The sequence below is a fragment of the Hyla sarda genome, chromosome 6, assembly GCF_029499605.1.
Source record: "Hyla sarda isolate aHylSar1 chromosome 6, aHylSar1.hap1, whole genome shotgun sequence".
NCBI lineage: Eukaryota > Metazoa > Chordata > Amphibia > Anura > Hylidae > Hyla > Hyla sarda.
Genome location: NC_079194.1, coordinates 208710542 through 208735406, shown reverse-complemented (window position 1 = coordinate 208735406; position 24865 = coordinate 208710542). Strand labels below are relative to the sequence as shown.

At 44.3% G+C, this 24865-nt stretch overlaps 1 protein-coding gene across 3 annotated transcripts in view; it reads left to right on the top strand.

Moving 5' to 3' along the window:
• The window catches only part of LOC130276664 (nuclear receptor coactivator 5-like), a 47549-nt gene that overhangs the window by 1256 nt on the left and 21428 nt on the right, over positions 1-24865 (top strand). For 2 of the 3 annotated variants that reach the window (XM_056526333.1, XM_056526335.1), the window contains exons 2-5: positions 7620-7688; positions 21990-22019; positions 23159-23233; positions 24578-24660. In XM_056526333.1, coding sequence (XP_056382308.1) covers positions 7630-7688; positions 21990-22019; positions 23159-23233; positions 24578-24660 — 247 coding nt within the window. In that variant the 5' untranslated portion in view covers positions 7620-7629. Of the gene's footprint in view, positions 1-7619; positions 7689-16491; positions 16615-21989; positions 22020-23158; positions 23234-24577; positions 24661-24865 lie in introns of those variants that run through there. The other variant, XM_056526334.1, reaches the window with a different exon arrangement.

Sequence of the window (24865 nt, the reverse complement as noted above, 5' to 3'; positions counted from 1 at the left end):
GATACATTGGAAAAAAGTTGTAATACTTGTTAATTTATATGAATGATCATCCTTGTAATACACAGGCTATGACCCCCAGCATGTAGGTGCTTCAGTCTGTTCTATATTAACATTAGCTACAGGCCGGTCTGTAAATGCAGCTCTAGTAGTACTGGTGGTGCAGGTACTTTAGCTTTGATTGAAGTTAAAGGGGTAGTCCAGTGGTGAAAAACTTATCCCCTATCCTAAGGATAGGGGATAAGTTTGAGATCGCGGGGGGTCCGACCGCTGGGGCCCCCTTCGATCTCTCTGTACGGGGGCCAGGCTCTCCGGCCAGATAGCGGGTGTCGACCCCCGCACGAGGCGGCGGCGGCAGCAGCAGACACGGCCCCTCAATACATCTCTATGGCAGAGCCGGAGATTGCTAAAGGCAGCGCTTCGGCTCTGCCATAGAGTTGTATTGAGGGGGCGTGTCGGCCGCTGCTTCGTGTGGAGGTCGACATGCCCCCTTCCCGCGGGCTGTCGGGGCTCCGTACAGGAGATCGCAGGGGGCCCCTGTGGTCGGACCCCCCGCGATCTCAAACTTATCCCCTATCCTTAGGATAGGGGATAAGTTGTTCACCACTGGGTCACCACTGGACTACTCCTTTAACAGGACTGTGCTGCAGTACCTTTTACCATTGATACAATTACAGCAGTGTTTGCGAGTGTTCATCTGCTTGCAGCCACTGTATATATTGAAGAGGCTAAAGCAGTGGTCTACAACCTGCGGACCTCCAGATGTTGCGAAACTACAACTCCCAGCATGCCCGGACAGCCAACGGCTGTCCGGGCATGCTGGGTGTGGTAGTTTTGCAACATCTGGAGGTCCGCAGGTTGTAGACCACTGGGCTAAAGTGTTTGCACTAGCGCCATGTCATCACCATGCTGTTGCTCTGTGCTTGTGTCGGGAGTCAAACCCTACCGGTCTAAAATTAATAACGAACACTAAGCGTAGGCCACCAAATTATAAAGGCTGGATGACTTTGGTCAAGATAATATGATTACCCTATCAGCTATACATCCTTCTGAGAGCTCGTGTCAAGGTGTTGCCAAGTTGCATCTTCCATGCCTTCCAATCCCACAACAATTGTTTTCTATTTACAATCCACTCATGCAGGGGGTAATGGGGGAGCAAAAAAAAAAGCCAATTGATTGGATGAGCTGCCTTGTGACGTCACTAAACTCGTAAGCTATTTGCTTTACTTAACCCCTCCCCGAGTAGATAGTTAAATAGGCACTGTCAAATACAAAAACTTTATATATATATTGTACATCTTGACAAAACATAAACCTTTCTTATTTACTTCATAAGAAAATGTTATGTCCTTTTTATAGAAATTATGGCTTATAAAATAATGGCTTTGTCCCAAGCTGAATCAAAGGCATAGACAAAGTCCAGTAAGTGAGGGTGGGGTAGCACTCCTCTGGGCTCTCTCCCATCTGATAGCACTCCTCTGTGCTCTCTCCTGTCTGATAGTACTCCTCTGGGCTCTCTCCCGTCTGATAGCACTCCTCTGGGCTCTCTCCTGTCTGATAGCACTCCTCTGGGCTCTCTCCCGTCTGATAGCACTCCTCTGGGCTCTCTCCTGTCTGATAGCACTCCTCTGGGCTCTCTCCCGTCTGATAGCACTCCTCTGGGCTCTCTCCTGTCTGATAGTACTCCTCTGGGCTCTCTCCTGTCTGATAGCACTCCTCTGGGCTCTCTCCCATCTGATAGCACTCCTCTGTGTTCTCTCCTGTCTGATAGCACTCCTCTGGGCTCTCTCCCATCTGATAGCACTCCTCTTGGCTCTCTCCCATCTGATAGCACTCCTCTGGGCTCTCTCCTGTCTGATAGCACTCCTGTGGGCTCTCTCCCGTCTGATAGCACTCCTCTGGGCTCTCTCCCGTCTGATAGCACTCCTCTGGGCTCTCTCCTGTCTGATAGCAGAATGGATGGAATAAGTGTCTACGTGGGGTTCAACCACTCCAACATCTCCAAAATGGTGTCCATCTCTTAGCTCAGAGTGCTCCCCGTCAGTTACAGGCTGAGGACATCGCACCGTCTGCTGACTGGGGGAGCAGGCCATCCCCACACAAGTTCGTCTCGGAAGATCGGAGCCAAAGTGCTCTGAGGTAATAGACAGGCCCGTTCTGGAGATTTTGGTCCAACCACTGGGACCCCCTGCGATCAGACAATTAGGGGGAGATTTATCAAAACCTGTCCAGAGGAAAATTTGCTGAGTTGCCCATAGCAACCAATCAGATCGTTTCTTTAATTTTTGAAAAGGCCTCTGAAAAATTCAAGTGATCTGATTGGTTGCTATGGGCAACTCAGCTACTTTCCTCTGGACAGGTTTTGATAAATCTCCCCCTTAGTCCTTATCCTGCCATGCTCAAATGAGACCTGTTGTTCTTTGGATAGCCTGGTGGCTGGGAGCTCAGAGCTTAATCCCTGATGAAGATACAGTGCTACAACTCATTGACATGATCATTGGGATTGCCAGAGGTCCAATCCCCCCTCACCAATAATAAACCTAGTGATGGCAGCCCAAGGAATTGCAGCATGGGCCCACTCAAGTTAGCACTTATCTGTGAGCTCCGCTGTGTGAAGAACTCCGAACCAGCACTGCATTCCCTTAATTATCACAATCAGTGGGGGTCCACGTTATAAGGTGATGCTGTACTCTAGCATTATGTTATGAGATGGAATACCCCTTAGGGTCGCTTCTAGGAATCTATGACAGTTTGGATCATAAGTTCCATGGTTGAGCTAGGACTTTCAGCTGCAATACAGTCACACAAATGCATCCATATTACACACTTCTGAAGGTGACTTTAACGATGACCTGTGGCCTTTGCGGACTTGGGAGCTGCCATTTCTGGCGCAGTGTGCTACTGGGACTGGTGCTTGGCTGCTCAGATAAAGCTGAAAAGGTCCAATTAAACAAATAGCAGTCCTCTAAGTTATAAGTGTATTTATTATTTCTATTGAAATATGTTAAAAATACACTTAACAATAGAATAAAAATATTATGAAATAAAATATAATATCTCAGTGAATGAGAGACCGCAGGGCCCTTGCGATTTACTCACATAACAGTATGCAAATCAATTTTCATAACAGTATACCTAGAATAAATGGTTATAAAATATGTCCACTGTCCTTGGTATAGACCAGTGGTCTCCAAACTGTGGCCCTCCAGATGTTGCAAAACTACAATTCCCAGTATGCATGGACAGCCTACGGCTGTCCAGGCATGCTGGGAATTGTAGTTTTGCAACATCTGGAGGGCCACAGTTTGGGGACCACTGGTATAGACAAAAGCATACTCTGCTGTAGCAGTTAGAGATGAGTGAACTTAAAGTAAATTCGATTCGTCACAAACTTCTCGGCTCGGCAGTTGATGCCTTTTCCTGCATAAATTAGTTCAGCTTTCCGGTGCTCCGGTGGGCTGGAAAAGCTGGATACAGTCCTAGGAGACTCTTTCCTAGGACTGTATCCACCTTTTCCAGCCCACCGGAGCACCTGAAGGCTGAACTAATTTACGCAGGAAAAGGCATCAACTGCCGAGCCGAGAAGTTCGTGACGAATCGAATTTACTGTAAGTTCGGTCATCTCTAGTAGCAGTATATGTAATTGTTGTATCAACTAGAGATGAGCGAACTTACAGTAAATTCGATTAGTCACGAACTTCTCGGCCTGGCAGTTGATGACTTATCCTGCATATTTTAGTTCAGCTTTCCGGTGCTCCTGTGGGCTGGAAAAGGTGGATACATTCCTAGGAAAGAGTCTCCTAGGACTGTATCCACCTTTTCCAGCCCACGGGAGCACCTGAAAGCTGAACTAATTTATGCAGGAAAAGTAATCAACTGCCGAGCCGAGAAGTTGGTGACGAATCGAATTTACTGTAAGTTCACTCATCTCTAGTATCAACGTAGAAGCAAAAATATAGCAATAGTTGTAGCCAGATGTCCAATTGTTGCATTTAGCATCAATGAAACCTTTTAAGAAAAATCCTTATATATCATATAATATACCGTATAGTAATTTTGATATGTGATGCTCCAATTGTATGGAGTGGTTGTTTTGGTGTTATACGCCTCTCACCACTGAGGTCCTGTAGATCTGCGGTGAAGGACTACAAGTCAAGTAATGCCCATATGTGTGGGAGAAGTTCTGTGGGGCTCTACATTGCAGTTGAACGAGCAGACATTCAGCTGTATGGATGTTGTGCACCCCGATGTTTAGCTGGAGTTTCTGGCGGATCATATACAGTCATGGCCGTAAATGTTGGCACCCCAGAAATGTTTCTAGAAAATGAAGTATTTCTCACAGAAAAGGATTGCAGTAACACATGTTTTGCTATATACATGTTTATTCCCTTTGTGTGTATTGAAAATAAACCAAAAAAGGAGGGAAAAAAAGCAAATTGGACATAATGTCACACCAAACTCCAAAAATGGGCTGGACAACATTATTGGCCCCTTAACTTAATATTTGGTTGCACACCCTTTGGAAAAAATTACTGAAATCTGTCGCTTCTTACACCTCTCAGCCGGAAGGTTTGACCACTCTTCCTTTGCAAACTGCTCCAGGTCTCTCTAATTGGAAGGCGCCTTTTCACAACAGCAATTTTAAGATCTCTTCACAGGTGTTCAATGGGATTTAGATCTGGACTCATTGCTGCCACTTCAGATCTCTCCAGCGCTTTGCTGCCATCCATCTCCTGGTGCTTTTTGATGTATGTTTGGAGTCATTGTCCTGCTGGAAGACCAAAGATCTCGGACTCAAACCCAGCTTTCTGACACTGGGCTGTACAGTGCGACCCAAAATCTGTTAGTTATCCTCAGATGTCATGATGCCTTGCACACATTCAAGGCACCCAGTGCCAGAGGCAGCAAAACAACCCCAAAACATCACTGAACCGCCACCATATTTCACTGTAGGTACTTTGTTCTTTTCTTTGTAGGTCTCATTCCGTTTTCGGTAAACAGTAGAATGATGTGCTTTACCAAAAAGCTCTATCTTGGTCTCATCTGTCCACAAGACATTTTCCCAGAAGGATTTTGGCTTACTCAAGTTAATTTTGGCAAAATGCAGTCTTGCTTTTTTATGTCTGTCAGCAGTGGGGTCCTCCTGGGTCTCCTGCCATAGCGTTTCATTTAAATGTTGACGGATGGTTCGCGCTGACAATGATGCTCCCTGAGCTTGCAGGACAGGTTGAATATCTTTGGAACTTGTTTGTGGCTGCTTATCCACCATATGGACTATCCTGCGTGGACACCATTCATCAATTTTTCTCTTCCGTTCACGCCCAGGGAGATTAGCTACAGTGCCATGTGTTGCAAACTTCTTGATAATGTTGCGCACTGTGGACAAAGGCAAATCTAGATCTCTGGAGATGGACTTGTAACCTTAAGATTGTTGATATTTTTCCACAATTTTGGTTCACAAGTCCTCAGACAGTTCTCTTCTCCTATTTCTGTTGTCCATGCTTAGTGTGGCACACACAGACACACAATATAAAGACTAAGTGAACTTCTCTCCTTATCTGCTTTCAGGTGTGATTTTATATTGTCCAAACCTGTTACTTGCCCCAGGGGAGTTTAAAGGAGCATCACATGCTTGAAACAATCTTATTTTTCCACAATTTTGAAAGGGTGCCAATAATTTTGTCCAGACCATTTTTGGAGTTTGGTGACATTATGTCCAATTTGCTTTTTTTTCCCCTCTCCTTTTTTGGTTAAAGGGGTAGTCCAGTGGTGAAAAACTTATCCCCTATCCTAAGGATAGGGGATAAGTTTGAGATCACGGGGGGTCCGTCTGCTGGGGGCCAGGCTCTCCGGCCACATAGCGGGTGTCGACCCCCGCACGAAGCGGCGGCTGACACGCCCCCTCAATACAACTCTATGGCAGAGCCGGAGATTGCCGAAGGCAGCGCTTCGGCTCTGCCATAAAGTTGTATTGAGGGGGCGTGTCGGCCGCCGCTTCGTGCGGAGGTCGACACGCCCCCTTCCCGCGTGCTGTCGGGGCTCCGTACAGGAGATCGCAGGGGGCCCCAGCGGTCGGACCCCCCACGATCTCAAACTTATCCCCTATCCTTAGGATAGGGGATAAGTTGTTCACCACTGGGTCACCACTGGACTACTCCTTTTAAGTTCCAATACACACAAAGGGAATAAACATGTATATAGCAAAACATGTGTTACTGTAATCCTTTTCTGTGAGAAATACTTAACTTTCTAGAAAAATTTCAGGGGTTCCAACATTTACGGGCGTGACTGTATGTCCCAGGCTTGTGGCCTGGCATGTGGATTTTTTTTTCCTTTTTTTCCTTGGGTATTGGAATTCTGCAGTAACCTCAGTAATAGGAAGGTGAAATGAGCAGCACCCCAACCTGTTTTTATTTTAAAGCTGAAAAGGGTCCTTGGACTCTGTATCTTCACCAGACCTTGCTACTGCACCATGATTGGGAGGTGCGGGTGCAAGTCATCTGGCAGCCAGAGCTATCAGATTGGCTATTTTAATGATGAAAGAAGGGTGCTGTGACTTGTAATGGGAAATGGTTACAAAGAACAATTTTTGCCTCTATATTAATCAGTAGTTAGAAATCACACATGAAATACTGTGTACAGTTTTGTACACCTGGACTTAAAAAGGACATGGCGGAACTGGAGTGGGCGCAAAGGAGGGTAGATTCCACTATCTAGAATTGTTATCAAACTTGGGTTATTTAGTGTGGAAAAAATGTTTTTCTTTTTTTTTTTTCTTTTTTAAGGGCGATCTAATCACAAATATATGAATGGATGATGCTTAGATATTTCTAGTGATCTGGGGAACAAAGTGCCAGGAGAAGTGTCTTTTATTACAAATCCTGCAGTAGTCTAGATATGTTTAAAGGGGTTCTCCACTGCCCTGCCTTCCGGAGCTCCGCTCGCAGCGTCTGGAAGTTTTACTCCGAACGCTGTGTGCGGGCTTCCGCGTTCGAGCCCGCCCCCTCGTGACGTCACGCCCGCCCCCTCAACGAAAGTCTATGGGAAGGGGGTGCGACCGCTGTCATGCCCCCTTCCCATAGACTTTCGTTGAGGGGGTGGGCATGACGTCACGGGGCGGGCGTGACTTCAAAAGGGGGAGGCCTCGAACACGGAAGCCCGCACACAGCGTTCGGAGTAAAACTTCCAGACGCTGCTAGCGGAGCTCCGGAAGGCAGGGCAGTGGAGAACCCCTTTAATTCTTATTTTTACGTTTTATTTATATATCAGGAATATTTTCTGATATACCTCAGTCCCTGTTGACTCCCATTGTAGAAGAAAGAGCAGCAGCCTAAACTTTCCCACAAAACACAACAACCCTGGGTCCTTGATAGGCAGCCTTATGAGTACACCGAGTGTCAGTGGATGGGGGGACACCTGAAGTGACCTGTAAAGCCAGACTCCCATTTTTCCTGCTTGCATTATGAGCAGTAAGTAGGTAAATGATGAAAAATGAATGGTGCCCAATGTGTAGTAAAAGACTTACTGGTCTTAGTAGTGTCTCTTTAATATAAAATAGAAATGGCTTAAAACGATTGATCAATTTCTGGCCATGTCTCTAATAAAGTGTTTCTTTTTTTTAGGTGATTGAATATGTCTTCTTGGGTGAAAGTCACTAGGGATCAGCCACAGAAACCAGTAGCTGGCAAAAAGTAAGTTCTGAAAGTTTTGTTTGCAACATAGTGTTCAGTACATAGGACTGTTGGGTGTTTCTGTATTGTCTTCTCTTCTTTTGTCTTGAATTAAAAAAGCATTTTTTTTAAGGTTTTATGCATGCAAGCATATCACAACGCTTATTACCTACAAGTTGTATGAAGCTATAATACAGCACCTTTTAGACTTTTGAGGAGTGCTACTGTTCCATATAGGGGGTCCTCCATATGGATGTATTCTGTATAAGTCCATGTTCACAGATGTTTCTGTCGCCGAAACCCCGATTCCGGCATCTGCAGAAATAATAATCATGTCTATTCTTTCTGCGGACTCTACTCAGAGATGCATTATCTACGAGACGGCGCATTTCAGAGTGGTCCTATCACCCGCTAGATCATTTAAATGTGTGGAATGTCTGTACGTGTTTTCCAGGCAGACATTCCGTACGGTATCCGCTGTATCAACATGGCTTAAATTTGACAGAAAAAGATTGGGGCTTACCCCATTGTGTTGCAGAGCCATTATCCACAAAAAGTGTTGCACCGCAGTTGTGTGTATGATACCCTATTTTATAAGATTGTAAATATGAGTTCTTTTAGTTTCACCAGTTCACACTATTTGTGGTGCCAAAAATGTTATTTAATACCACTTTTTTTTAAAGACCTACTATGGGTACTGATGGGTGTTTAAAGGGGTTGTGCGCTGCCCTGACTTTCGGAGCTCCGCTCACAGCGTCCGGAAGTTCATTACTCCGAACGCTGTGTGTGGGCTTCCGTGCTAGCAGTTGAGGGGGCGGGCAAGATGTCACGAGGGAGCGGGCGAGACGTCGCGAGGGGCCGGGCGTGACGTCACGCCCGCCCCCTCGCGACGTCTCGCTCGCCCGCCCCCTCCCGACGTCTCGCCCGCCCCCTCCCGACGTCTCGCCCGCCCCCTCCCGACGTCTTGCCCACCCCCTCGTGAAGGCTCGCCCGCCCCCTCAACGAAAGTCTATGGGAAGGGGGCGCGACCGCTGTCACGCCCCCTTCCCATAGACTTTGGTAGAGGGGGCGGGCGAGATGTAACGAGGGGCCGGGCGTGACGTCACGCCCGGCGGCAGCCAACACGGAAGTCCGCACACAGCGTTTGGAGTAATGAACTTCCGGACGCTGTGAGCGGAGCTCCGAAAATTAGGGCAGCGCACAACCCCTTTAAAGGAGTACTCCACTGCTCATCATTTGGAACAAATTGTTCTGAATGGCGGAGCCTGGAGCTCGTGACATCGTAGTCACGCCCCACCCCCTCAATGCAAGTCTATGGGAGGGGGAGTGACTGCTGTCATGCCACTCCCATAAACTTGCATTGCGGGGGTGGGGCATGATGTCATGAGGGGGTGGGGTTATGACGTTACAAGCTCCCGGCTCCAGCGTTCGGAACAGTTTGTTCCAAATGCTGATCAGCGGAGTACCCCTTTAAAAGTATTGACTTATACTTATAACTAATACTTTTTATGTTATGTGACAGCAGAGGTGGCTCTAGACTTTGTAAAACCTTAGGCAAAAGGCAAACGTGAGGCACTCACTGACAGGGGTTGTCCAGTGAAAATTATTGAATTCTCTATTCACAGGATAGGGGATAAGTATCTGTTCAGGTGGTCTGACTGCTGTGACCCCATGCGATCTCCTGTACGGTGCCCAGCTCTACAGAGAGTCCCAACGGTAGAACCCCCCACGATCAGATACTTATACCCTATCATAAGATCATTTTCACTGGACAACCACTTTAAGATATTCCCCCAGTAGTTAGGTAGGAAATCTCCCCCCATTAGGTTGAAGTCCCCAGAAGTTGGGTAGGGAGTCCCCCACCCCCTATTAGGTAGAAGCCCAAAGTAGGTAGGTAAGGAATCCTCCCCTTTTAGGTTGAAGCCCCCAGTACATAGGCAAGAAGGTAATATCTAGCACTGTGTTAATAAACACGTTATACTTGGCAGAAGAAAACATTGAGTGCTGGGATTTCTTTTCTTTCCATAGGCAAGAAGGAACTCCCCGTACAAGCCAACAAGCAGTTAGGTAGTTATGTAGATAACTATAGAAAATAATAAAAATCCCACTCACCTGCCCTCCATTCCAGTGCTTAGGCCTCTGAATCCTCCACTCTGTTAGTGGTGAAGGACCTCCTTTTTTGCACCATTATCTTGAGTGGTGTAGGATCTGCCATGCAATGAAATGACATCATTGCTCAGCAGGTCCTGCACCACTCCAAATAAGGAATCAAAGCAGAAGGTCCTGCACCAGTAACAGTGGAGGATGCAGAGGCTTCAGCGCCCAAACAGAGGAAAGGGGAGTGGGATTTTTATGGTCTGCAACTATCCGGATGGCTATCATAGCCATGTGCACGTTTACAAGTATCCGGACATCCCTATTTGTTAGAATTGTGCCCATCAGGGGTATGTAGACCCCCATCCATATTAATGTAATTCTACAGTATTAGGATAGTTATCGCCCACATTTTAAATCCTATGTAGTTTTCAGATATTTAGGAGGTGTACTCCAATAAAGAAATGTGAAAAACCCTTTGAACTGTGAAGAGGCTATAGAAAATATGGCTCATTCACTTGACCTCCATACATGAAGAAATATCTGTATCAGGACAGTAAAATATGACACTGTATTAAGATGCTAGAAGTCCTAGATCTGAGGTCTGCCTTGTATAAACAAGTTATGAGTAGAGTGTCACTAGGGAAGGTGCTGCTAAAATAAGATGGTTATGACACACATACTGAATTCCTACATGGCCACACAGCATTTCCTTAGAGGCCCTTACTAGTGAGAAAGTTCTACATTTAATTTCATTTTTAACCCCTTAAGGACCAAACTTAATTTGGTGTTAAGGACTGCATTATTTTTTATTTTTTTTTGCTTTGCCACACCATTTTGAGGTAGATATAAAATACTGTATATGCTTCTATATATATATTTTTTTTTTTGGGGGGGGGGGGGGGGCAGGGTAACAAATTCCAACATTTGACTTTTTTGTTATATTTATGCTGATTACAATTTATTATAAACAGTGTGTTCAGCATGTTACCCTTTATTCTGTGGGTGGATATGAATGTGATGTTACCCAGTTTCTATAGTTTATTTGTTTACTAGCTGAAAACTTACCGGTTCAACAAAGGAGGAAGCTTTTGACTTCATATCCCATCCTCATATATTGTTGTCATATCCCGACCTCCTATCCTGTCCGCCTATCCCGACCTGTAATATGTGTACCAGGTATTGAAATATCTCCAGCCGTTTGGAAGTTATGCAGTAACATATATTTCCCATTGAATTGTATTGGACTTTAAACATAAACCCCGCCCCTGGCAAATGGGGATGAGTAAGGGTTAAATCACCTATCCTATGTTTGTTGTTGACATATAAGTAACATGTGTGCCAAGTTTCATGTTAATATCTTTAGCTGTTTGGAAGTTTTTGTGGAACATACATACATACACACACACACACACGTTGAGTTTTATATATACCGTATTTATCGGGGTATACCACGCACCGGCCTATAACACGCACCCTCATTTTACCAAGGATATTTGGGTAAAAAAAGTTTTTTACCCAAATATCCATGATAAAATGAGGGTGCGTGTGTGCGCGTGTATACCCCGATATACCCCCAGGAAAGGCAGGGGGAGAGAGGCCGTCGCTGCTCGCTTCTCTTCCCCTGCCTTTCCTGGGGTCTAGAGCGCTGCTGTCGGCCCTTTTCACCCCCTGGTTATCGGCGCCGCTGCCCGTTCTGTCCCCCTGACTATCGGTGCCGGCGCCGATAGCCAGGGGGAGAGAAGCGTCGCCGACAGCCAGGGGGAGAGAAGGGGCAGCGGCACCCATTGCCGGCGCCGCTGCCCCGTTGCCTCCCCCCATCCCCGGTGGCATAATTACCTGAGTCGGGTCCGCGCTGCTCCAGGCCTCCGTCGTTGCTATGCGCTGAACGGCGCGGCGCATGACGTCAGAGCGCCGCGCTGTGCATAGCAACGACGCTGGGGACCAGCGTCGTTTCTATGCACGGCGCGGCGCTCTGACGTGATGCGCCGCGCCGTTCACCGCATAGCAACGATGGAGGCCTGGAGCAGCACGGACCCGACTCAGGTAATTATGCCACTGGGGATGGGGTGAGGCAACGGGGCAGCGGCGCCTGCAATGGGTGCCGCTGCCCCTTCTCTCCCCCTGGCTGTCGGCGCCGCTTCTCTCCCCCTGGCTGTCGGCGCCGCTTCTCTCCCCCTGGCTATCGGCGCCGGCACCGATAGTCAGGGGGACAGAACGGGCAGCGGCGCCGATAACCAGGGGGTGAAAAGGGCCGACAGCAGCGCTCTAGACCCCAGGAAAGGCAGGGGGAGAGAAGCGGGCAGCGACTGCCTCTCTCCCCCTGCCTTTCCTGGGGGGGGTATCGGCGTATAACACGCACACAGACTTTAGGCTAAAAATTTTAGCCTAAAAAGTGCGTGTTATACGCCGATAAATACGGTATATATTCGGTTTACTACTATTGCACAATAAAAACACTTTACACTTTTTTTTTTTTAATACTCCATATTTAAAGGGGTATTCCAGGCAAAACCTTTTTTTTATATATCAACTGGCTCCGGAAAGTTAAACAGATTTGTAAATTACTTCTATTAAAAAATCTTAATCCTTCCAATAGTTATTAGCTTCTGAAGTTTTCTGTCTAACTGCTCAATAATGATGTCACGTCCTGGGAGCTGTGCATGATGGGAGAATATCCCCATAGGAACTGCACAGCTCCCGGGACGTGAGTCATCAGGGAGCAGTTAGACAGAAAATAACTCAACTTCAGAAGCTAATAACTATTGGAAGGATTAAGATTTTTTAATAGAAGTAATTTACAAATCTGTTTAACTTTCCGGAGCCAGTTGATATATAAAAAAAGTTTTGGCCTGGAATACCCCTTTAAGATCCCTACCTGTGTGTGCATGGATTTAGCAGAACAGGTTGAAAAGGTCCTGTTATCTAGGGAAAGGTAACAACCTAGTGCCAGTGGCAAAATAATTTGACCATTGGCTCTCTGAGCTTCCCAAATTTTTCAGAATCCAGCCTGGCTCGGCTGCAGGTATGTCGGGCTGACCATGCCCAGTCAGTGAGCGGGATAGGAAATCTATTGGGGCCAGTGGAGTTGCTGTACATTTTTTAGGGAATGTTGGTTGCAGTGACTAAAACAGGTTATCAGGTTAAGCAGACTAGAGCTCCGGGTGGCTGTCGAAAGCGCCCATATGATAATCCTCTACTGGTCAGTGATATACACATTTCCAGAAGCAATACAGGGCAATGGCACAATGTGGAGTTGTAAGAAAAGATGTTCCAGAATTACGGTATATACAAAACATTCACGTCAGAAGAACTGTCAGGTCTTTAGAGAAGGGCGTTTGTTTTTCTTTAACAGGAATAAGCACAAGATTGTATTCACTCTTTGTTTTACATGTGTAGCTACGGAGTGATATGTAAAATACAACAAAAAACTACAGGTGCCAGACTGTACTTTGTACATAACCATTATGGAACCAGTTTTTAATCTTTTTAATGCAGGTTACCATAAAGTAGAATCATAGTTTACTTAACCCATACATATGAATATTTCAACAATTTTAGCACATTAATGAGTTGCTTATTATATAAGGATTCCTCCCTGGGGATAGCTCCGGGATCGTCCTGGACACTGCCACGGGACACGTTTCCACTCAATAAACCCGCAGACAACGGTTATTCATGCAAGCCTGGCACCTCGCCAGCTTTATTTAGACAGGTTGCAGGGGAAAAACAAACATAACACAGAACAAAATAAAATCCTAGACCGTCTGGTCACTGACTACACATATCAGCATGCCCTGACTATTAACTGGTGAGCTACCCTCAGCCAGTTAAATATGTGACTCCTGCAACCTGTTACTCACAGTTCACACCACTTCTTGGACCACTCACAGATTCCAGCTGTGTGCTTCCTCAACAGGGTCCGTGTGTCTCCCCCTCTAACAGCCAGCATACTGTTTCCCAGGGAGAGAACCAACTATTCTGTTTCCTTTTCTTTTAAACACACTTCCCCTTCCTGATACCTCAATCAGGCCACAGGTGGAGCATTCTCCAGAGTTAGCAAGGGAATTACACCCTTCCTTGCCACACTGCCACAATTATTAGAGAAAAATGTTGAGGTTCTTGTGTATGGCTTGTGCTTACCTGTTTTAGCTGATGTGGAAAGCATGGGTTTTCAACCATATTCATTCTATTTCATCACAAAAATAATTTCTTCCTGCTGCCTGATGTAGTACTCATTGAATTATCTGGCTTTGCAGAGAGAGGGGTGGAGTCGTCTCGTTGCACTTGTTCATTTAATCAGGCTTCTTCCCAACCAGTGTTCCTCCAGCTTTTGCTAAACTCCAACACCCAGCAGCATGCCCGGACAACCTGGAATAAAACAGATGTCGCTGTAGGACTTATGCTCTGGTAGTTTAACCCTTTACATGCTGCAGTCAAATATAGTGATCGCTGCCTGCGAAGAATGATGCTTATCTGCAGCAGCGATCCCGGCTCCGGTTTCAATGGCAGCCGGGGTCTTGTGAAGACCCACAGGCTTGGCATAGGTGTCTGTGGAACTGGTCCTGCTGTGCAGCATGGCCGGGTGCATTGCCTGTCAGTGTTATGTCGACAGCTAGAGATGAGCGAACTTACAGTAAATTTGATTCGTCACAAACTTCTCGGCTCGGCAGTTGATCCTGCATAAATTAGTTCAGCTTTCAGGTGCTCCGGTGGGCTGGAAAAGGTGGATACAGTCCTAGGAGACTCTTTCCTAGGACTGTATCCACATTTTCCAGCCCACCGGAGCACCTGAAAGCTGAACTAAAATATGCAGGATAAGTCATCAACTGCCGAGCCGAGAAGTTCATGACGAATCGAATTTACTGTAAGTTCGCTCATCTCTATCGACAGGCTGAACACACTGCACTAGTATTCTACTCCAGTGTAATATGCCAACGATTTGCTGATTGCTGTCTGTCCCCTTGAGACTAGTAAAAAGTAAAAATAAAACATAATTTAAAAAATCCCCCATTGCCCCCAAAAAAGAAAAATATATTTTTCCTGTATATTCCTTTTTCTACATGAATAAAAAACACCTATTTGGTGTCTCCACATCTGTAACGACCAGAACAGTTACATTTTTTTATTTATTTAGGCCGCAAGTTGAACACTGTAAAAAAAAATAAAAAAAAAGTCCATGATTGCAGTATTTTGTTAATCATCCTTTAAAAAAAAAAAGCAATCAAAATGTCATCAATTCACAGATGAGAACAATAGAGTCCAACACTGCTGCCCAATCAAACACCTGCTCGAACAGTAGACACCAGCTAAATTTCCTGTGGAACTTCAGAGGTGCAACCCGATAGTAGATAGGTAATAGCATATAGTTCAAGAAATGAAAGGATGCACTCACCCGGAATACTTGCTAGAAGGAATCTTTATTCACAAACAGCTTAAAAACGTACAGCGGGTAGAATCAGAGGAGCGGCCTCACAGCGACAGACTGTTTCCTGCGCTTTAAGCGCAGGAAACAGTCTGTTGCTGTGAGGCCGCTCCTCTGCTTCTACCTGCTGTACGTTTTTCTAGCAAGTATTCCGGGTGAGTGCATCCTTTCATTTCTTGAACTATATGCTATTACCTATCTATCATTTCATCCTTTCATTTCTTGAACTAAAATCAAAATGTCATATGTATTCCAAAATGGTACCAATAAAAACTACAAATTTCCCCATAAAAATGAGCCAAGACATAGCACTATTTGATGAAAATGTTCCTTTTTTAAATGTCCCTATTATGGCTATGTGGTTTAAAAAAAAAAAAAAAAATAAAAAATTTGGTATAGATGTAATTGTACTGACCCGCAAAATAAATCTATGTTATGTTTACCATATGGTGAATAGCGTAAATTAAAATGCTAACAATGAAATGGAAACAGTATTTTTTTCTTATTTGATCAGCAAAAAAAAGTTACTAAAAATGAACCAATAAAGTACACGAACCCCGAAATGATGTCATTAAAAAGTAGAACTTCTCTTGCACAATAAGCCCTTGTATGGTTCCACCTTATGTTCAGTTTCCCACTGCTGCCGGGAACGTGTCCAACCTGTTTCATCTCTGCCCACACATCCTGGGGGTCTTAGAAGCTAAACCGGGGGTTGATCACCCAATCAGTGTGGCGGCTCTCATGATATAGAAGTTGTCTGTGATTGGGCTGTCATGTCTGCGGGAGATAGTAATGGACTGATACGAGAAGTACTACAGGTATCAGGTGCCAGCCCTGTGACATCAGTATTGGAATGATATTGCCTGTGCTCTATTCATACCTTTATAAGGCTGGAATGTATAATCATATGGATTTGTAACATTGATTGGATGTCATTTCTCTGAGTTGCCTTTAGTTTAGTTAAATTTTTTATTATTTTTTTTTGCCCAGGTTATAGATTCACAGATCTCCCCAAAACAGGCACAAGTACCATATAAATCCATAGTCCATTTATCCATTGATAATAATCCTCACATCTCCCTTTGTCAGCGAGGCCCCTAGTATCCATTCTACTCCCAGTCTGTGGTCTATCCATTCACATCTTGGGATAAACCAATTGTACTTCTCCAGGGGGAATTCTTCTTGAATAGAAGCTCCCTAGAGATGTTTTACATAGCAACCACAATGCCTGTGGCTTTACTCTCTTGTAACACCATGGCAACGTACCCTTCAGCCACTATATCTCGTACAATACGGTTGAGTGACTGGCTATGTTTACGTCCACTATTACACGGATAATAATTACTCTTCAGTGCTCCACTTTTCTCCTGTGGTTTCCAGACGGAATTTTATGGTTTGCGACCTGTATTTATGGTGCCTTATGAAATGGTTAGATATAGCTGATTATGTAGCCCGTTTCTTCTGATATATTTAGTCAGCTATGTGACGCCATAATTGATCACCAGATATTCATATCATGAATTACCACGAGTATAGAACTCGCTGTAGTCAAGAAGCGTTCCGGCAGGGTCTATTCTCTTCAGACATTTTATTGTCATGAATGTGGCGTCATTTGGTAAAACCATTTCATGTCGTTTATTCTCTATAGGCTATTCAAATGATCATTGAAAATGAATACAGGCACTAAATATTTTCAGTAAACCGTGATGTTATGTGATTGCTTTGGGTGTTTAAACCCATTCACACATTGCAGAAAAAAATCTCTACATCATTTTTCTGTTTAAGAAAGATGATGGATTTCACCCATGGCATTACAATAGGCACAGTGGTGGCAATGTATCAAAACCTGTGTAGAGGAAGAGCGGCGCAGTTTCTCATAGCAACCAATAAGATTTTTTTTTTTTGGCGTCTGAAAAATAAAAAGCTATCTGGTTGCTATAGGGAACTGCACTGCTCAGCCTGAGGCCAATTTCCTGCACACAGTTTTGGGCAGTTTTTTGAAGCGTAAAATGGATGTTTAAAAGTTAATTGAAAAACAGTCATGTTTTAACCCCTTAATGCTGCTCGGAAATACTGTTCCGAACACTGGAGCCGGGAGCTCGTAACATCATAGCCTCACCCCCTCATGACATCACCTCAATGCAAGTCTATGGGAGGGACATGACTGCTGCTGAGCAACGGAGTACCCCTTTAATTATAATTGAACATTGTGCTAAAATACGTGCCAAAAAACTGAGATGTTTAGGTCTTTAAAAGGTCCAAAAGAGCTGGATGACACTTTCTTTTACAGACCTTTAAACTTAAAGGGGTTATCCAGGAAAAAAAAAAATTTTTTATATATCAACTGGCTCTAGAAAGACAGAACACTTAGACAGAAAAGAACAACTCAACTTCAGCAGCTGATAATTATTGGAAGGATTATGATTTTTTTAAATAGAAGTAATTTACAAATCTGTTAAACTTTCTGGTTGATATAAATAGTTTTCTTCTTTCCTGGAATACCCCTAATGGGGGGAAAGTTGCTGAGTTGCCCATAGCAACCAATCAGATCGCAAGAAGTGATCTGATTGGTTGCTATGGGCAACTCTTCCTCTGGACAGATTTTGATAAATCTCCCCCAATGTGTTAGACCTCAATAATGACAGACAAGTCTTGTTGTTCACCAATCCTTCATATTTGAGGAAATGATCTCCTTATCTCCATGGTGAAAGCAGGATTGAATCCTTGTTTTGGACTTGGCAGGCTTGGAGATCATGTAAGTGCCTCATCTCAACCAACTTACTTCTTAGGCTTTGTTCACACTTCAGAATGTCTGCACAGGAAAATCTCTGTGTGGGCATTCTGCAAGCTGCGGGTACCAGCATAATATGCCAGGGCTAGGACAGCACAGGAATGCACCATCTCTTTTTTTCAACTGTAATTTGTATTAAAGAATTTTTCAAGAGGAGAAAGGAAAAGAGAAAGAAGATGAGGAAGAATAATTAAGGTGGTTGTGGATCAGAAAAGTGGTCCCAAGGTTCCCAAACAGAGAGAAAGGAGGGGATAGAATTATCCTGTGAGGAATTATCCCATTAGGCCGTGAGGGATTCCAAGGAGCGGATCTCACGTATAAGGGTTAACAGGTCGGACTCAGAGGGAGGGGGGGTCCTCTTCCAACACTTAGCAATAAAAGTTTTAGCGGCCAAGGCAATATGCATGAAAAGCTTGAACGGCTTCTGAGATAGAGAGGGGTGAGAGAGGGGAAGAAGGTAAACAAGGGGGTCCAGAGGGACCGAAACACCCAGGGCATCAGATAGGAATGCACCATCTCATAGACGTTCTTTCTGCCGACACAGAAAACAGAAATTTCATGCCGGAAACATCTGGCACGGAAATTCACAGTGTAGCAGAATCCTGTTAAACTCAACGGGACTCTGCTGCAGCGGAATCTGTGCCGAATTTCAGTGCGGAATTCGGCACGGAAGTTCCGACGTTTGAACAATGGCCTAAGGTAGCATTTATATCACAATTTTTACATCTATCAAATGGATGGCACAACAGGTATGCTAAAACAGAAATTCTGATGTGTTTAAAAATAATTTCTCTAAGATGGATGCAGTACATTTTCACATGTTTTTGCCCATTTTAATGTTTTTTTTAATATAATTTGCTTTTGTTTTTTAAAATTTGAGTTTTTATGCTTCTTGATATCTCTAGACAATTTTAAAGCTACTACACGTGCAGGGGAAGAATCAATTTAAATGGATGAAAACGAATAGTGATACAATTTACATAGACAGTAATGTTTCAAATAATCGGATAGGATTTTAATCTGTTTTTGAATTGGGACAAAAAAATTGTGATCGACCATGATTTACATCTCGCAAAGTAAAACAAAAATGTAAACGGTAGGGATGTCCCGATACCATTTTTTTAAGTACGAGTACTGATACTGTAATTCTAGTACTCGCGAATACCAAGTACAAGTACTTTTATTTTAAAGGGAATCTGACACCAGGGTGACCCGGTTTCTGGCGCTGCTTACCGTATGATATGTGGGTTCTTGTTGTGTACAATGGAGGCGGCTGCAGTAGAATGAGCCAAGGTTTCTCTCTTCTCCATTGGGCACAACAATGAATTTGCATTGGAGGGGAGAATGATGTCACATGGTGAGCAGCGGTAGAAATCGGCACCTGCACTATCTACCTATAAATTCAAGTTAGTGCAGGTGACTCTGCTGTAAGATTGTCTTTAATAGTAGGTAGTATTCCCTACAGACATTAGCAGCAGCCCCCCAGCAGTCATTAGTAGCAGCCCCCCTTTAGACAGTAGGCCCCAATTTAAACAGCAGCAGCCCCTCTCCTCTAGACAGCAGCAGGGCTCCCCCTTTAGACAGCAGCAGGTCCCCCCTTTAGACAGCAGCAGGGCCCCCCATTTAGACAGCAGCCCCCCTCCCTCCCCCCCTGTAGACAGCAGGGCCCCCCCTTTAGACAGCAGCAGGGCCCCCCATTTAGACAGCAGCCCCCCCTCCCTCCACCTGGAGACATCAGGGCCCCCCTTTAGACAGCAACAGCAGCCCCTCCCTCCCCTGTAAACATTAGTAGCAGCCCCCTACTTGCAGACAGCTCACCTGTGGCTGTCCTCTGTCGGGTGCTGCCACTCCACTGTCCCGTCCTCCCGATGGTGTCCTATGGAGGAGCATGTGACACATACGTCACTCTGCTTCCTCCGTAGCGTTACTGCTGGGCGCAGGGGAGGAAGTGGAGTGACGTGTGTGTCACATGGTCCTCCATGGAACACTATGATGTGGACGGGAGGATGGGAGAACGGGGCAGCGGAGCGGCACCAGGTATCGGACATGGTATCGGGGACATTGAAAGAGTCCCCGATAACATGCAAATGGCTAGTATCGGTATCGGGACATCCCTAGTAAACGTCAGTGGATTCATCTAGATATACGATTTTATATGATTTTCAAGTATAAATTTGTATGAACCAGATGGGTGTAAAAATCTTTGAAATTACTAAATGATTTGCCTCTGTTCCAGTCTTATGTATGATAGGCCTTTGGATATCACACTCACCATTGTTTGGTAATTTATTTCTTGGACACTACTAGTTTGATTTGTGGTTTGCTTATTACTTATTTTCCTGCCATGTACAATCTTGATTCTATATGCCTTTTTATTGTATGTTACATTGTACCACGTGGGCTCAACTAATAATCTATACATTGCATTTGTTTTCATTAAAAAATACTTTAACTGCTCTGTGTTGTGATCTTTTAGTTAAAATGCAGCTCAAAATGGTGTGTGAACATAGCCTGATGCAGCCAAAGTAATAGTAATAGAAAAGAATCAGTTCTCACAAAACTAATTGGAATGGGCAAGATTCACAAAGAGAGAGATCTTGTAGAATAAAAAAATATTACATTCTTAAGCTTTTTGTTTATTTTGAGAATCTGCTCTTTGTAGTCTTGCTCTGTTCCCCTGACTGAAACCAATGATAGTCTAAGCAAAATGAGAAGAGTACTTTAAAAGTGTATTCTGGCAAAAATTTATTTATCCCCTATACACAGGATAGGCAATAAGTAGCTGATCACAGGGGGTCTGACCAGGACAGGATTCCAGCGCTCTGTGAGGAGGTAGAGTCATCTACCGGTAGGCGGCACGCACTCCATTATTTCTATGGGAGCGCCGATGATGCCCGAGAGCTGTACTCGGTAGGCGGCACGCACTCCATTATTTCTATGGGAGCGCCGATGATGCCCGAGAGCTGTACTCGGTAGGCGGCACGCACTCCATTATTTCTATGGGAGCACCCATGATGCCCGAGAGCTGTACTCGGTAGGCGGCACGCACTCCATTATTTCTATGGGAGCACCAATGATGCCCGAGAGCTGTACTCGGTAGGCGGCAGGCACTCCATTATTTCTATGGGAGCGCCCATGATGCCCAAGAGCTGTACTCGGTAGGCGGCACGCACTCCATTATTTCTATGGGAGCGCCGATGATGCCCGAGAGCTGTACTCGGTAGGCGGCACGCACTCCATTATTTCTATGGGAGCACCCATGATGCCCGAGAGCTGTACTCGGTAGGCGGCACGCACTCCATTATTTCTATGGGAGCGCCGATGATGCCCGAGAGCTGTACTCGGTAGGCGGCACGCACTCCATTATTTCTATGGGAGCACCCATGATGCCCGAGAGCTGTACTCGGTAGGCGGCACGCACTCCATTATTTCTATGGGAGCGCCGATGATGCCAGAGAGCTGTACTCGGTAGGCGGCACGCACTCCATTATTTCTATGTGAGCGCCTATGATGCCCGAGAGCTGTACTTGGGTCTTTTCTCCCATAGAAACTAATGAAGCATGTGTCTGGCTGCAGCATGCGTTCCTCACTAAGTGTCAGGGTTCCATCCCCATGAACAGGTTAGGGGATAAGTAGCTGATCACAGGGGGTCCGGCCGCTGGATAGGGGATAAGTACATTTTTGCCGGAGATCTCCTTTAATAGAACAAGACACAGAGAATTCATAAAAGGAAGATGCTGGGGAAGTGGAAAGGGGTGGTGAGCTGCAACATCATCTTTTGGGTTCTTACTGTATACTGTCACCATCTGCATTTGCAGATTATATGCATTAATGTGACTGACTACTGGACATCTCCTGTATCTTTTGCCAAGTGAACTGTTCATAAAGGAGGATTGGCTCAGTAAAAAGAGATCTGTATTTACTGCCCTTGCTTCCTCTGTCTTACAATTCATTCATTGTAAAATACCCATCCGTGTCTGCCAACTCATTAATTGCTCTTTTGTTTTCTCAGGAAGCCAAGCTGGATTCCTCGCCTTCTAGAGTAAGTTTTTGTCCTCTCTAAATGTGGAATAGATTCATGAGGTTGTATTCTATGGCCCCTTAACTTTTATAATGTAAAAACATCTACATCTGGATTTTGAGGACTCCTTTTAGTTTGGCCATAGACATAATTATTAAGAAACCTTTTGACGTAGTTGCTGCATGTTTCTACCTTGACTTGGTAAATGCCCAGAGCCAAGTTTATTGTACATTTGTATCTACGGTACACTTATATTTACTTTACATATATATTTGCTTTATATGTCATTACGGCAGAATGTTCAGCCATTATTCACTTTACGACCCATGACGTACATTTAAATCTGGTGGCTTGAGAGAAATCGCTTAGATGCCGATCATTTAACTGCTTGGATGTTGCGATCACAGTATCTAAACAGATTTTAGATGTGTCATTGATGTTCCAGTGCTCTAAACAATTCCTCAAACCATGGAAGGCTGTGGATTATAATTATTTTACCTAATTCATTATGATCCACACCTGGTTTTCAGCTTCAACACTGTAACATAACTGCACTGTGTAAGGATATGTTTAGTCCCATTGTTTTCAAAGGGATTGTGCTTCAACGTGCACAGGGTGGAATTTGTGCTGCAGAAACATCTGCAGTGGAAATTTATTTTCCGACCTCTGCAGAAATTGATTGACGTGTCATTTCTTTCTGCAGAATCCTCTCAGTAATCCATTGCAGTCTATGGAGACAGCGCATTTCCATAGTGTTTCTATCCCCGGCATGTTCTGCCGTCGCCTACTGGCTGTAGAATGTCTGCTCGAGCAAACATAGCCTAAGACCACCCTAAAGGGGAAATTATTCCTTGTCAGATTTTCCATGGAAATCAATAGGGTTTAAATTCCAGGCTAATTTTGAGGCAGAATCGAGATCAAAATCTGTGGAATTTGCCTCAAATTGTGAACATATCCTTTAAAAGGTTTATGTTCGCAAGAGAAAAAGTGTATGTGATTCATGGGCATAGGTTACTCAGTAGTGAATGTATAGGTCACCTTTTTTATATAGAGTCTGTTACATCACTTTAGTGACAAATTTTAAAATTTAGCATAGAACATAGGAATGCGCCATGCACTTTGGATATTTTTTTTTTTTACATTCATTCTTTCCTTTTTAGCATTAATCCATACAAGCCAAGTCAAAAAGCCTCATTCTCAGAACAGTATACTAGAGATCTGGAAGAAGAGAACAGGTAAGTGGTGCTACAAATTAACTTATTGCCCTAAATTCTGCTCACATTTATTTCCACTGCATGTGGCTGGGGTTTTGACAAGACGACCAGTTGATTGATGGGCATACCAATACCGTACATGTTTGTAAGGCTCTTTTCACACTGATTTTGCCCTGTCCAGTAGAGTTATACATCAGGGGACACTCCGAGGTATATCTCTACCAAATAACTAAGATGAATGTTATTCCCGAAAAGTTTGGCTCCTGGCATTCATGTGAATGTTACTTGGACACATTCTAGCTAAACATTGGTGCACACAAAGTACACTACTTTAGTATTAATGGTAGTGGCCTTACTGAATTGCTCGGGAATGGTTTGAGGAAAATGGCAAAGAATTTAGGGTGTTTACTTGATTTCTAAATTTCCCACATCTACAGCTGGTCAAACTTCTATAGGATGTACTGATAAAACAGGACCCTATCAATGGATGCTTACCTGACACCACACCTCTTTCCATGCTCTACAACGAGAAGCATACAAGACTTGTCTCATAGAGCCAAGTCCTGTATACAATTCACATGATTGCACCGTGCTTACAAATACCGGCTGTATTGCTGTGCTAAAGTCTCTGCCCACAGTAGGAGGGCCGCAGGTTGTAGACCACTGTCCTATACTTTACATTGCACGGATCCCTCAACATGCGATGGTTTCAACAAACAATGGTCCGTTAGGAACGGATTACCATCGTATGTTGAGCGACCACTGTATATGGACTACATAAGTATGGGTGGTGGCAGCATGTGATCTGTATGCAGGGCTTGGTGCAGTGAGCCGAGCGCTGTATATTAATCATAGAAGGGAAGCCAGTAGGCAGGTGATGCTGCGGCACTTCATCAACTCAGCCCTGCTTCTTTGACTCTTCATCCCTGGACAAAAATTTGATTTTATAAATAGTGACAAGGCCAACAAGTTTTATTTATCCTTTAGGGTGGGTTCACACTACATTTGTAGTGTACGGGTGCCTGATCCGGTTGGGAGGACCGAAAACCGGCCACTCCCGTATCTCAGCCAGATCCGGCACGAACCCCATTCATTTCAGTGAGCCGACCAAAGTCAAACGTTTGCTGACTCAGGATCGGCTCATTTTTGCCCTGTATACGGTTTTCTGACCGGACCTAAAACTGTGGTATACCTAATACATAATATATTTATACATAATAGTAGGCAGGCAGCTTGTGATTTTATGGCTGGCCAGTGTATGTGTAGGAGTGTTAGTGTGTGTGTGTGTATATTATATTATGCACACACATATTATAATATATATGTTGTGTTTGTGTTATGTGCTAATGCATTGTGTCTCAACAGCTTTGAAGAACTGTTTGGAAAGAAATATAACTTTACTTCTGGAAATGAAGAATACTGTGAGAGATACCAATATTCACAAAACAGTAAGTCAATAGATTTATTTACTGTTTACATTGTTAGGCCTGGTTGCAGTATTTGGAGTGTTTTATTTTTAGCCAAAGCCGGGAGAAGAACCTGTAGAGATAAAAAAAAGTATTCTTTCTCTATATCCAGTTCAAGTTTTGTAGAAGAAGAAAAATATATTTTTTATATTTCATAAAACTTTAATTTACTATAGACCAGTATTGA